Below are 14,725 nucleotides of genomic sequence, written 5' to 3' on the forward strand. Positions count from 1 at the left end.
AACTACCTGACGTTTTTAGTGGTGAGCTGAAACTCAGAGCAAACAACCAGTAAGGAGTAATTGCACATTGACTTGGCTTCCCTTTTTCTGAAATTAACCTCCAGGTGACCATGGCCTGGCAGTGCTGCCATCTGGTATCTAACTCTCCAGTAGAAACTTTCTGAGATTCCATCCAGAGGAACAAGGGAAGGGAATCTTAGGGCAACCAAGTCTGCTAAAGAGAGGGGAACCGCGGAGAGAAGAAGGCCAGAGAAGGAGAAACACTATTTGTTTTTCATCTGCTCAGCTCAAGTGGCATGACTGTACTATGCATGTGTAAGGCAAAATCAAGAATGCTGGCGAGTAAAGTTTAAAGAACTGACAGACGAGCCAATGCCCTTCACAGGCCTGATAGTCTATTGTGCCTACCCGAGTTGACTGTCTGCTAAGACAAATGCATCAATATCCTTCAGAGTAATACAACTGATTTCGAAGTGTATCATTCACAATATCCGAGTATAAATGCAACATTAACCAAAATATTGAAAAGGCAGGAAACTGTGACTCCAGCTCAAGGGAACAGACAATCAAGAGATGCCAAACTTGAGATGACTCAGATGCTGGAATGATAGACAAGAGCTTTACAGCAGCTATTGTAACAGTACTAAAGAAAAACTAAAAACAAAACAAACAAAAACCCTACAACAACAACAAAAAAAACCCACCATATACTCACTAGCAGAATATCAGAAACAATATAAATAAATATCAAGGCATTAAAATACATTTTATACGTCAAGAATAAATAATAATTAAGACAAAGATCACTTGCCTTCACAATTCATCATGGGCCCTGGCTCAAAGCCTTCATTGCAATTACATTCAAAACTCCCAATAACATTGGTGCATGTACCATTTCCACACGGATTGCCTATTGAACACTCATCAGTATCTGAAAAAGGAGAATAAGAAAATGCCAGAAAGACGTTTTAGTTTAACAGGAGCATGCCCAGGAAGACCCACACTTGGCCCTCACCCATTTCCAGTATCTGAGAAGGGCACATATGACCCTGGCATCCCCTAGGCCTTGGCTGGCTAGCTGTTATGCAGTGCAGAGGGTCTGAAGGATCAGGGTGCATTGTTTGGCCCCCAGGCAGCAATACTCACCCTAAAGATGACAAATCCAGAAGAGGGATCTGGTCCTCTGCTTCAAGAGCAGACATGGAAGGGCATAAAGTAAAATGGATCTCTTGTCCAATGAGAGATTTTGGCAATTGTAAGCCTCTAGGACAAGAAGATTTTGTATGTTTTGTTGAAGACAGAGGTTGATAACTCTCTCCATCTTCACGTAAATCAGGTCTGACTGGAAAACGTAAGACTGGTGAAGAAGGTGCCACTACTAGCTATTTATCCTAGATTTGTAAATCCCATCACCACCCAGGGGGCCTGAGAGACCTTTTACTGAATATGAGAAGCAAAATAGAACTTTAAAATTCTGTAATGTGGAGTCAATACTCACCCACACAGCGTACTCCAGTGTAGTCAAGGTTGTAGCCCATTGGACATTCACAGCGAAAAGATCCGTCAGTGTTGATACATTGACCATTTGAACAAATGCCTGGGCTCTCAAGACACTCATTGACATCTAAAATACAGAACTGTCCATTAATTCCCTCACATGAAAAGATATGCGAGCTGGGTGGAGTGGCTCCCAGCACTTTGGGAGGCACCTGAGGTCAGGAGTTTGAGACCAGCCTGGGCAACATGGTGAAACCCCGTCTGCACTAAAAATACAAAAAAATTAGTGGGGCATGGGGGCGCGTGCCTGTAACCCCAGCTACTTGGGGAGGCTGGAGCTGGAGAATCACTTGAACCCAGGAAGTGAAGGTTGCAGTGAGCTGAGACCGCACCACTGCATTCCAGTCTGGGCAACAGAGTGAGACTCCGTCTCAAAAATAAATAAATAAAATAAAATAAAATAAAAATAAAAACAAAAAGACATGCCAGTACTGTGTATGTCTATTCAACACAGACTTGTAAATACTTCTTTTGTCAGAGAAATACGTAATGTATTTCATATATCATGATATAGTCATATGATATATGTATAATGTATATGATACAAAATAAGGGTTATATATGTCCATTAAATACAATATACTATATGTTATATAGTAAAGTTAGCACAAGTTGTAAAGTAAACATAAAATAATATGTTTATATTAATCGAGAACATAGGAATAAAATACATCAAAGCGCACCTTCACGTGTATCATGAAGACTAGGGACAGTTCCATGGCCATATGGACACAAATCCTGAAATGCAACTACAGAGAAAAATACAAATTCTTCATTATTGAAAACTTGAAATTATCAGAGAAATTAAGAAAGGATGAACAATATACATGAAATTACACTTAACTATTTTTCCTTTACAAAGTTGTCTATAAAAAGAGTCTTTTATTTTTATGATTTATTTTAAAAGCATATTTAGTGAGGGCACCTTCTAGGTGCTCACTGCTCCTGGTTCTTTCTGCTTGCGCATTTAAAGCTGCGTAGCTGAAGAGACCTCCCTGCCCATCACACTCAAAAGCCATCACTAACCTAGAAGCCAAGCCAGTCTGAGCTAGCTGGGAATTATCCTATAATTTATGGGTGCTAACGAGACCTGAAGCTATTGGACTTTTCCTGTAAAGGGCCATTGTGCTGACACAGCTTCTCAGAATTTAACATTATTCTGAGAGCCACAGTCTGCAATACAATCCCACATGGGACCTCAGCAGCAACTTAGAATATAATTTCCATTCCCTTCTTTCTCCTGCCTTGGACCTCTCAAATTCATACTTTTGAAAGCAAGTAATACTAACCTTAGAGGTGGGGAATGAAATAAAAGGGTAACTCCACCTGTGCTTAGATGCGTCTTATTCAAAAGCTAAAAGAAGTTTCTCAGCCTAGGTGGTTCAATGAACCATCAAAACTTATATGCAATGAGATGATTTCACCCTCAAAATATTCATAAATTACATGGTTAAACCCACTCTGGCAAACATTCAAAAACTGGTACACAAAGTGGTGTTTTATGTTATTGCTCTTACCTTCATCGTCTTTGGGGCACAGCTCACAGGGGTCCCCCCAGCCCTCTCCTGGCATCTTACTACAGCAGCATTTTGCTTTTGTGGTGTTAAAAGCTTTGGGTACAGAACACTTTCCATTTTCAAAATTTGTGAAGCAGAAGCTCTGACGAGTATCTAATAAAGAAAGAAAACATTACAGATGGAATTATTTTGTAACACTGTTTTGACGGAACATTTCTCATTGCAGAACACGTGATGCAGGCTAGATCAGCAGTTAAGACAGGTCTGAAAATCTTCAATCGTGATTTCATTTGCCAATTTAGACTGACCTGGCCACAAAATTATTTAATTATTTAAAATGCTTAAACTATTTTTATAATGTGCTAAGGAAATTCGAGAAATCGTGATCAGTATCAAAATGATTTCTACAGAGTCTCTTTTTCCACTGTTGCATGATCACCTAAGAAAAACCATCGAAGTAACTTTCAGTAAGTTACATCACCTCAAAAGCAACGCATACACCAGTATGCAAAAAAGCTATGCCAACAACAAAATTAAAATAGTCATTCTGATAAATCAGAATAACTATTTTTCTTTTCATAAAAAATTTACAAAAATGTGGAAACAGTGGCAATAATTCAAAGTTTCTTAAAAATTGTTCATTGTGTATGTTTGAGACCTAAATTTTTAACTTGCAGATGTAGTTTACTATAAACATGTATTTTGTTAGGACTAATACCAGAATGATGGTTTACAATCCAGCTTTAAAGTTTCTAAGGGTGAACTGTGACAGTGAAGTCATCCAAATCTTACCAAAGCATCTCCGTCCATTATCAGATAGTACAAAGCCAGGGGGGCAGAGACACTGGAAGCCTCCTGGAGTATTAGTGCAGGAACCAAAAAGACAAATGTTGGGATCTTCATCACATTCATTTATATCTGCAGAACAGGGGGAGCATTTATTAGCCATTCAACAGTTGAGAATAAACAATTGTCCGTACTATCACAGTCCACTAGCCAGTTGATATTTCAGATAAGAGATGGTATCATGTTTTATGTTTAATTAATTCATAAAAAATAAACTATTATTGCTTCAGAAGTCAAAGGTTATATTAAATTTCAACCAACTATGTGCCAGAGAGTCCCAAGTCCATGTCCATCCTCCTGTCTTTGATCCTTATGGGTGTATGTATGTTTACCTACCTACCCGACATGAACAACTCCACGTCTCATGGGCATTGCAGCCTCCATGTGGCCAAAAGTTCTATGAACTGGTCCCCATCTCCCTGATACCTCTCTCTCAGTAATCCAAATTGTGATCCCCAAGTCACCCTTATTTCTCTCCCTTTTTAACTCCACATGCAAGCGGAAAGTGGCAGACAGTTCTGCCTCCTGAGTACTTCCAAACCTATCATAATTTGCCACTCTCAAGTGACATCTACATCTCCCTGTCTTTTTCTCATCGCATGGCCACTAGGGGTGCCTTTCTAAAACATCCATGTGATTACATTTGAAAATCTGTGCCTATGGAACTAGGAGGACCGAGACATATTACGAGTGTTACCATTTCCCCTTTACCCTAGAATGCTTCCTTAAAATAAATAAACATACCTTACTAATGATTTTTGGTCACTTTTCGTAGGAGTACTTATTTAATGGATTACTTTAACCATATGAAAAAATATTACTTTTCAGTCACATTAGAATGTAAGTTCCATGAGGACATGACATGTCTGTCTGGCTCACTGTTTCACCCTCAGCTCCTAGCATGGTAACTGGCACATACAAGTTTTCAATTCATATTTGTAGAAGTTTAACAAATGGGTCATCACATCTCTTATATAAAATGACAAAAAAAAAACTGCAGAAACCAACACCATCCCCACACCAAAAGACCAAAAAACAAAAACTCCTGCAATGGCCCCACACTGACTGTAGGCTTGAGTTCAATCTTCTGAGCTAGCCATTCTACGCTTCTTACTATGCTGCCCGTTTCCAAACAGCTTCTGTTCTCTTTCATTTGTTGATCAGTAAATTTCTATCCAACATTTAAGAGTGACCTAGACAATCATCAATCCTCTGTGACAGGCTTTCTTGAACTGCCACCCTCTCACAACTACCATAATGATCCCTCACCTCCTGCTATGCTCCCATCTCCTGAATGGACATTCAGTACGGTGTCTGTCACACTGTATTATAAGGATGGCTTCACAAAGCAGGTTTATTTACAAAATAGGTCTCTCCCATTAGGTAGTAAGTTACCCCAAAGCAAAGATGATGTTCCTGTATTTCCAGAACCTAGAAAGGTGCCACATGTTCACTGTAATACCCACTGACTGTAGCAATGAATTTATATCTGTGTGGGGGATATGTAGATATATCTATGTGTGTATATGTGTGTGTATGTATGCACGTGTGCTCATGAATGTCATCTGGGAAAAGTTGGTAGAAAAGATATTAGTCTGAATAAAATATTCTTATAGTGAAGTAAGTTAATTAAAAACCATTTCTTCACACCTTGGGAGGCCAAGACAGGTGGATCACTTGAGGTCAGGAGTTCAAGACCAGCCTGGCCAACATGGTGAAACCCTGGGTCTACTAAACATACAAAAATTAGCCAGGCATGATGGCGGGTGCTTGTAACCCCAGCTACCTGGGAGGCTGAGGCAGAAGAATAGCTTGAAACGAAGAGGCAGAGGTTACAGTGAGCTAAGATCATGCCATTGCACTCCAGCCTGGGCAACAGAGTGAGACTGTATCAAATTAAAAAAAAAAGAAAAATTAAAACCATTTTTTCAGTGATGCAAACCAGTGTCATCGCTAACGATGGATAAAGGAAAAGGTAATATTTCTGAAACTTAATAAAATGTAACTAAATCACAGATATCCACACTTTCATTAAGAGGAAAGTTATCCAAGACTGCCTGATACAAACAGTCATGTATATTCCTATTTCTTTCCTAGTGGTTGACATACTACTTTTATTAGCATTCCATAAAGAGAAGGATCACAGAGACAAAGGAGAATCAAGATTAAGCATGAGAAAAGAAAATGGAAGAACAACAGGATCCTAAATTTTTCCAGAAACTTCTTACTGAGATGATTCTAGTATTACTATTATTTTTTTAAGTTTCAAAAACACTAGACAATCTTATGATGAACTACAGAAATAAAAAGATCAGAATGACTAGGGGATATCCATGATCTCTAATTGTATGGTCTGAAGAATAATTAAATTCTATGAAGTAAACTGCTTCCTTCTGCTCTGTCCACTTAACTCCCTTAAATATGAACAGTAGAATGATATATCTTTAGGTACAATTTTGCCAAGGGCGATAGAATGTAAAATACATTGGATAACTCAAAGGCAAAAAAATATCCTTAGCATCCTTTCCTGTTAGAAAAACCACACTTAAGATGCTGGTGCTTCTGAATTTCAACGAGCCTGTAAAAAATAATTTGTATAAAAGTGAAATAAAGTGAACTGTAAAAAAGGTCGGACTTCATCATGTCCACTAGGCAATTCTGGGACCCACTTTTGATGTAGTTACAGTGTTTACGTGTACTGGAAGAGTTTCAACAGAAAAACATCTGCTATGACAAATGGATTAATATTTCTGCTTTGACATGAGGCCTTCCCAAGGAAAAGAATGTTTCAACAGCATTGTCAAGATTTTTCTGCTTCACATTTCTAAGACCCTAGACACCTTTAATAGCTGTTTTAAAACTGGGTGCCAAAGATTGCAATTTTTGTAGACACTCTTTAAATTCATTGACAGTCTCTATTGACATTTGGAAAAAAGATTAGTGTATGCTGAAAATTCTTCAACTAGCATAAGATTTCTGTTAATGAAAAAATCCTAAATCCCTAAGTTTTTTATTCTCACCCTCATTGCTGATGGTTCAATAAAACAGATGCAGGCAGCTATATGTTTAATTCCTTAGGTCAGCATGCCTGCAGTGGTTGGCACTTAGTATGTTTCCAGAGTCTTTACATGTCTTATTACACTGAACAACTCATGGGCCTCAGAATAAATGTTACTCTTACCAATGCAGTTCTCGCTTTTTACTTCATACCCTGGGGGACAGATGCATCTGAAGGATCCCTCCAAATTCTGACAGGTACCAGGAGAGCAAGAGCCGGGAAGGGCGACACACTCATTAGTATCTTTAGATAAAAGAAGAGAAAAAATAATTGAAGCATGAGATAATTGTTGCATAGATTTATCTGTCTGCCAAATGATATTAACATGATTTCAACTTGGGTCCTCTGATCTACTGGGTCACCATGAACAAATATTCCCAGAGATACACTTCTGACATCTTGGATATTTCTTATTTGGCAAGTGTCTAATTTTCTTGATTTGTTTTCTTTGCTTACTTTTCTTGAGACATGGATAGCCTCAAGCTCTGTCCCCAACAAAAACATTGCCTATGAGACATTCCCATTGTTGGCTTATACCTTATACTAAAATTTTCCATTTTAGCTGATTTTGAACATGTGATCTGATGCTTAAATGAAATGTTAATGACTTCTTAAGTGAAAGGAGGGGAGGTACACATCATCGTTTTACAAAACAAAACACCATAAAGACTGTTTATTGTTTACATACTTACCGATACAGTTTTTGCCATCTGGAGTAAGTTCATAACCTTCATTACATAGACACTTGAAGGAGCCAATTTCATTAAAACACCTTCCATTTCTGCACACTTGACCAAAAAAGGAACTGCACTCATCTATGTCTGTAAGCAAACAGGATTCCGTTTTTCAGAAAGAGCACTTAACATGTATATTGTTTCACAAGTTGCAACTTAAAAACATACTTATTGACATGCATTTATAAGAATTCCCACATTACAATTCCTCATCAATAGAGAAAAATGGCAAATATTGTAAAGATCATACAATTAATAGAATCCCATAGATTACTATTTTTCAACCACAGATACATTTTTTCAGTTTTGATATTAACATAACTCATGAATTTAGAACCAGATAAAAGTCAAGGTTTAAGTGAAGCTTTCCATTCTTTATAATTGAAAAAAGATTTCTTTTCCCACAGGCAGGGGGGGATATGTGGGATTTAATCTGATTACCTAATTTGCAGATACTTTACCCGGAGCTAAGCTGACCATATTCAGAGAACAAATAAATGAGCTTATTTATTACAGAGAAATCAATGATATTAAAAACACTGAAATTGGTGATATAATATGTAATTTAAAGAAAAAAAGACTTTAAGTATTAATAGGTTTTCATTTAAGCTTAGGGTTGATTACATTTGAGTAATTTCCTGGGTTCTTTGAAGACTGTACTTTGATCAGCGCCATGTCCGTATTTTTTAGTTCTCCCTGACTGTACAAAGGCTCTGTACAAAGGCTCTGTCAAGAAGGCAGTGGTTGAATAAAATGTCCAATTAGCTTTACTTTTTTTTCACAATTGTGGAATTTCGAAAAATAAAGAAAACAGAAAGGAACTTATGTTGGGTTAAATTAGAAGACAGGACGAGCTCTGATACAGTCCCACAATGGTAGAAAACCTAAGTTACTTTCACATACTTTGCAGGGTCATGCGAATTACAACACATTATGCTGTAAAGCATATGTGCAGTTCCTGGCACGTGGTAAACAAGGAATTAACGTTTGTTGTCATTTCTCTTATTCTCTCCTCCAACTACTTCAGGACCCTCTCCCACTCACTACCAGTCTCCATTTCACATTTGAGTGTTGGTGTGGGCCAAAGGCTAAAATCTTATACTGCGCACAGGAGAGATTTCTGAGGGCCATTCTAGGGACCTAGTCGCCATTCAATATTTTTGTGGGGAAAGGCGTCCTGGTTTCAAAAGCTGATGGAAAATGAAACATCAAGCCATGACAAGTGTTTAAGTACCCAGGGGGACTTACCAGGAGGCTACTGGTATCTGAATGTAAATAATCCAGAATGGATTTATATGAAATACTTGTAGTAACATTGAGACAATGAAGGGTCTACTTTTGATCTCGTTTAGGGAATAAAAATACCCCAAATCATAAATCAATCCCAATATGTTTACTATGATCTGAATGACCTTTTTTCCTGAATTGATTGGTTGATTGACAAAAGGGTTCAAGAGTATATTGTCTTGTGATTATTTAGGCAAATACTATGGTTTCAGTAAAAGAGAAACTAGTCAATATCTATCTTCTGGCACACATTTGCAATTTTAATATTTTTTTTGTTATTTAGTTTTGTTTTTTATTTCAGCACATTGTACTGAATGAAGTACTTACCCAGGCAATCATTATTATGAGTGAGTTCAAATCCTGGGTAGCACAGACAGTTATAGGATCCAACAGTGTTTTTACAAGTTCCATTTCCACATGGATGTCGCTCACACTCATCAACATCTACAAAGAAACACTGGCTCAAAAATTCAATTTTTAACTAGAAAAAAAGGCTACTCACCTTTTTATGTTTAAGCTACTGAATGACTTAGATTTTCCTCATTCAGTACTAGGAACTCATATCTATTTGAAGAGAATGAGTATGATATAGGGAAAATTATAAGATTATAAGAAAATAATACAGTTTAACAGGTACTGACTGTACTCAGATAATACTCAGACATAGCCTAAAAGAGCATCCCCCTAGCAGGGATGTATTAATGATCAGGTCTGCTTAATAATCCTAAGTAAAACTGAACTTCTGAAACATTAAAACAATTTGTTTCATTAAGCATTATAAAGACTTACCCAGAAATTTAAATCTTTTAATTTGAACAGAAAAACAAAGATAAACTTTAGTATACTAAATTTTATGAAGTAATGAAATCTAAATTAAAGTTTATTAGAATTCACTATTAGCCTTCAAAAGAACTGAATTAAGATAATACTTAGAAAGGTCATCCATAATATGAGAGAGCAGACTCCCCAACTATCAATTCCAGGCTGCTGAAACTCTACCATACCAAAAAAAGGGTGGGGGACTGGTATTGTTCTTTAGGAAGGAAGCTCTTTATAAGGGAGGTCTTACTGAAGAGTCTGACCAACTTTTATCATGGAAGAATTGTTATGAGTGGGCAGATTTTCTCCATACGAATTTCTAAATCATAAATCTCACATTTTTGTTTTGGTAGATCATACTCTGTCTGGGAGTATAGAAAGAAGAAGCATGTATAAGCAAACATTCTTAAGAAGGTTATGCAAATAGGACCAGATCCTATATATTCCTTTGTATAAGCATCACCTAGAGAATTTTCCCTGCCATCATGGGAGAAGTCCAAAGGGAGGGCTCGCTTAGGAGCCAATGGATGAAGCTAGAGACACACTCCAGGTAGTCCCTGTTGTATGGATACACCATGAAGGAAATCAGTCCTGCAGTACTGGAATCTAATTTTAATATTAACATAGATAATATCTTGAATACCAAAAGAGTAGTTGAATAACACTGGCCTTTTCTACACTGAGAACATGCTAATTATAAGTAGCCAAGTTTTAAATTTAATTTTCCTCCTTCAAGTGCAAAGCACAGAAAGAAAACTCTCTGGCAGAGGCAGAGCCAATTGCTGACATCAGACTTGAGGGGTTATGCTCAGTCCCAGCCTCATGGCATCCAGCCCGTCTGCCTTTGAAAACTCATTAATCATCAGCTCAGCAAGTACTCACTAAGCACTATTATCACTTGACTACCCATTACATTAGCTACTGGGAATTTTTAAAGTTTGGCTATATTTGCTCCTAAAGCTATTTTTAAGAGATAAAACACAATATAAGTACATAAATTCCATGCATTCAATAATTTGTTTTTTAAAAAGTAAGTGTGTATGTGTATAAACCTATTAAGTTTAATGCTGCCACTCCTACTACTACTCTCTTGCATTCCAAAATGGTGTCTTGAGTAGAAACATGAAGGTAGGGGCAGCGGGTGCTATGGTAAGTTCCACATAAGCCCTCGTGTCTCAAAGTGCATGTCAAGTCATGTGAACATCTTCTGGATAAAAAGTTGTGAATCACTGAACTGAAGAACATATTCTACACTATGTCCCTGCTTGCAAATTTTATATTGAATAAAGACAGTTTGACCTAGTTAATTTTTTGCAAGACTGTTTCTGACAGAGACATAGCAGTTACTCATGGCACTTGATGGAACCGTGATCCGTTCTGGAGTCCCAGCCCCGCTTCACTCCCTGGAGCCACATGTCCTTCTTACCCATGCACATGGTCTGGTCCTGAGAAGCCTTAAAACCATTGTGGCAGATGCACTGGTAACTTCCTTGCAGATCAACACACAAGCCATGACTACAAACGTTAGGAATTTCTAAACATTCATTGCGATCTAAAACAAAAAAATTAAAACATATGTTACATGTATCTGATTTTTATTAAGATTTCTTCATTTTTCACAGTTGTGTTTCTCTAACCTACTATTAATTGTTACAGACAGGCTGAAAATGAACCATAACAGCAGCTGAATCAAAATAAGCAAGGCTTTAAAGTATCCGACCGTCTTTTTCTAATTGTGCAATTTTTTATGTTTATTGGCATCTCAAAGATATTATTTTATTTTAGATCCAATCCTGGGGAAATCCGTTGAAGAGACCTATTTTCTTAACAAAATAATCTGAAAGATATGGTGAAACAGGTTCACTATAAATGAACATCTAGATTAAGTGCAAAAATCTTTCCAAAATTATTCTTGAAATATTTTTTGATGGGAAATCTAAGGAATCTTGTGCTCAGTGCCAAAGAATGAGTCAGCCTCTTTCTTACCTACACAGGCCCCATTGGGTGAAAGTTTGAAGCCTGCGGCACATTCACAGCGGTAACTGCCAGGACTATTGATGCAGTCTGCATTCCGCTGGCAGAGATTATCACCATTACTGCACTCATCTATATCTGAAAGAGCAACAATTCAATGTTAAAGAGTCCTTTTTATTATTGTATTAGCGTTACATTCATGTCACACTTTGATGATCAACTTGAAAAATTATAGAAGAAATAGTAAAAATCAGAAACCACCTGAATGCTATTTATGTATGCCAAATTATACTGGATAAAGGACATACATTATTCAGATTACCTTCGCAAACCAACAGCAGGTCATTGTAACTGAATCCTGTAGGGCATTCACAGCGGAAACTGCCAATCTGGTTAATGCACACACCGTTTGCACAAATGCCTGGAATCTCTTTACATTCATCAATGTCTGAAATGGAGCAGATTTGGTCAAGTATATGTTGTTCTGCTTAATATACTTACCATATAACCTTGAATAATGCTACGTGTACCCTGGGATGAGAGCCAATATTCAGTGTTACAAAAAATTATATACTGGCATAGTTTTGTGGTTTATAAAAACATGTTTACCAGAAAATAGAATGATGGAAAAATGTAAGCAGCTAATAAAATATTCCAAGTAATTTCAGTGTCAATATAGCAAATGAACTTTCTAAGCAGTCAAGCCCCTTCTTCAGGTTACCCTAATTGCTGCTATTCATTTGATTTAAAAAGCTGTGCTTTCATCATTGTATGTACTTTGTTTTATCATGTATTCATAAACTTAAAATTAAATTGCTTAGGCCAGGCGTGGTGGCTCATGTCTGTTATCCCAGCGCTTTGGGAGGCTAAGGCAGGTGGATCACCTGAGGTCAGGAGTTCAAGACCAGTCTGACGAACATGGTGAAACCCTGTCTTTACTAAAAATACAAAAAATTAGCCGGCACGGTGGCAGGCGCCTGTAATCTCAGACACTCGGGAGGCTGAGGCAGAAGAATCACTTGAACTCAGGAGATGGAAGTTGCAGTGAGCTGAGATTGCTCCACTGCACTCCAGCCTGGGCAACAAGAGCAAAACTCCATCTCAAAAAAAAAAAAACCACAAACTACATTGCTTGCCGAATCTTTGAGGAAGAAAACTAGAGTGAGCAACACAATGTATATTTAGAAGGAATTAATTTATATGAATAATAAGTCTGCAAATTCATATTTAGACCAGTAAAAAGAGATACTACAAAAATACACCAAAAATTAAAAAATGTACTTAGGAAAATAGGAACTAAAGATTAACATAAGGTAGACTATTTAGAGTCATGCAATACAATTTGCATGACAAGGGAAACTAAAGTTTTAGCTTGGTGGATGAAGCAAATATTAAGATAGTCACATAACTACTATAACCCAGTCACCAGACTATGTTGATGGAATACCATTATTAATACTTGGTTAGAGTCTGTAAGTCTGTTATTTTTCTCTTGTCTAACTATATTAGATTGGAATCTAGATTATTATATTTTGTGGTACTCATGAATTTTAAAAACACAGAATAGATTTTTACAGAATGCTACACATATGTATTAAAACAAACATAACCTGGAAAAACTTACCAACAGCTTTTCCTGTGTGAATATCAAAGGTGAATCCAGGAATATTTCCACATATGGTTTTAAAGTCAGCTTTAAGATATAAACAAAGCAATGCACTCTTAATTTCTCAAATTCCTTCAAAACAACATTTTGTATTACTTTCACAAATATAGTTCACATTATTCACAACCAGACATTTTGATTTCAATTATATTTATTTGATAGCAATGCTGGCTTCTGCTAGGAGTGGATCTAGGAATGCTTTACCATTATTATTATTGTTATTTCTATCATTACTCTCATTAACTTTTTACTGCTCTGATATCAGAAGGCAAGTAAATCATTAAAAGATTTAAAATGTCTACTTTGATATTTAAATACTCTTTTTCTGTTGATATTCAGAGCTCTAAAAAAGATCCAATTTATAAAGATAAAGAAAATAGGCAAGTACAAACTTAGAAAGCAATTATAGATTGCACAAAGGTATAGATATGCAAAAATAATGTACAGGGGAAACAGTTAAACCATGAATAACGAATGAGACGTGAATTTTGTCTTCTTTTACCGTGTCTATTTGTTGGAATGTGAAAATTGAGTCATCAAAAACAATGCACTATGAAATAAAATAGGGACTATAAGAGGTATTCTTACACATAATTCACCAGATCAATAGAAATTTAAAAGAATTCTGATTTGTAAGACGAAAAACGCTTCTGAAGCTCACAGCTGTACAAGTAAGCAAAACTCCTGAAAACAGTATTATGCAAAACTTGTACTGCACACTAAATTCCAAGTGCTATCAGGTCAGAGATGTTGTATATTTCATCCACCAATATATACCAAGTATTGAGAACAGATAGAAAGACACACAACAGATGCTTAATTTAATGGTTTCTAATTGTCTGGTAATGTATAGATTGTAATGTATATGCATCACCTCCCTAACTGTCATTGCAACCATATGAATGACTCATTGTAATTATTTATTATTTTTATTTTATACATGAGAAATCAATTTCAAAAGGATAAATACCCTCCAGGAGGTTACACAGTAAGTATTGTAAGAGTTTTAATTTAAACATAGACCTGCCTCTCAACTCTAAGCCTTTTGCTTCTCTCACAAAGAAAGTGCTATTTTAATTCCCCAAATCAATGATCTTCAATTTGCAACTATGGAGTTTTAAAGTTGAGAATTGTAGGAATGTTTCTATTTACTTTTATGGAACATAATAATGGCAAGATAAGGCTAAGAAAATCCATTTGACCAGTGAATCTGAGCCACTGAAACAGGCCTATGTGTTGCTTTTCATCATTTCTCTCTTTAATTTCA

The 14,725-nt window shown here is 36.6% G+C and overlaps 1 protein-coding gene across 1 annotated transcript in view; it reads right to left on the minus strand.

Moving 5' to 3' along the window:
• The window catches only part of FBN2 (fibrillin 2), a 263,918-nt gene that overhangs the window by 28,972 nt on the left and 220,221 nt on the right, over nucleotides 1-14,725 (minus strand). The window contains exons 42-53 of the mRNA XM_021664917.2: nucleotides 13,417-13,485; nucleotides 12,115-12,240; nucleotides 11,805-11,930; nucleotides 11,245-11,370; nucleotides 9,327-9,443; nucleotides 7,671-7,799; nucleotides 7,102-7,221; nucleotides 3,867-3,992; nucleotides 3,075-3,227; nucleotides 2,241-2,306; nucleotides 1,499-1,624; nucleotides 812-931 (exon numbers count right to left, since the gene is read on the minus strand). Coding sequence (XP_021520592.2) covers nucleotides 812-931; nucleotides 1,499-1,624; nucleotides 2,241-2,306; nucleotides 3,075-3,227; nucleotides 3,867-3,992; nucleotides 7,102-7,221; nucleotides 7,671-7,799; nucleotides 9,327-9,443; nucleotides 11,245-11,370; nucleotides 11,805-11,930; nucleotides 12,115-12,240; nucleotides 13,417-13,485 — 1,404 coding nt within the window. The remainder of the gene's footprint in view (nucleotides 1-811; nucleotides 932-1,498; nucleotides 1,625-2,240; nucleotides 2,307-3,074; nucleotides 3,228-3,866; nucleotides 3,993-7,101; nucleotides 7,222-7,670; nucleotides 7,800-9,326; nucleotides 9,444-11,244; nucleotides 11,371-11,804; nucleotides 11,931-12,114; nucleotides 12,241-13,416; nucleotides 13,486-14,725) is intronic.

Source organism: Aotus nancymaae, unplaced genomic scaffold (assembly GCF_030222135.1).
Source record: "Aotus nancymaae isolate 86718 unplaced genomic scaffold, 86718_ANA_hifiasm-v0.15.2.pri h1tg000064l_1, whole genome shotgun sequence".
Taxonomy (NCBI): domain Eukaryota; kingdom Metazoa; phylum Chordata; class Mammalia; order Primates; family Aotidae; genus Aotus; species Aotus nancymaae.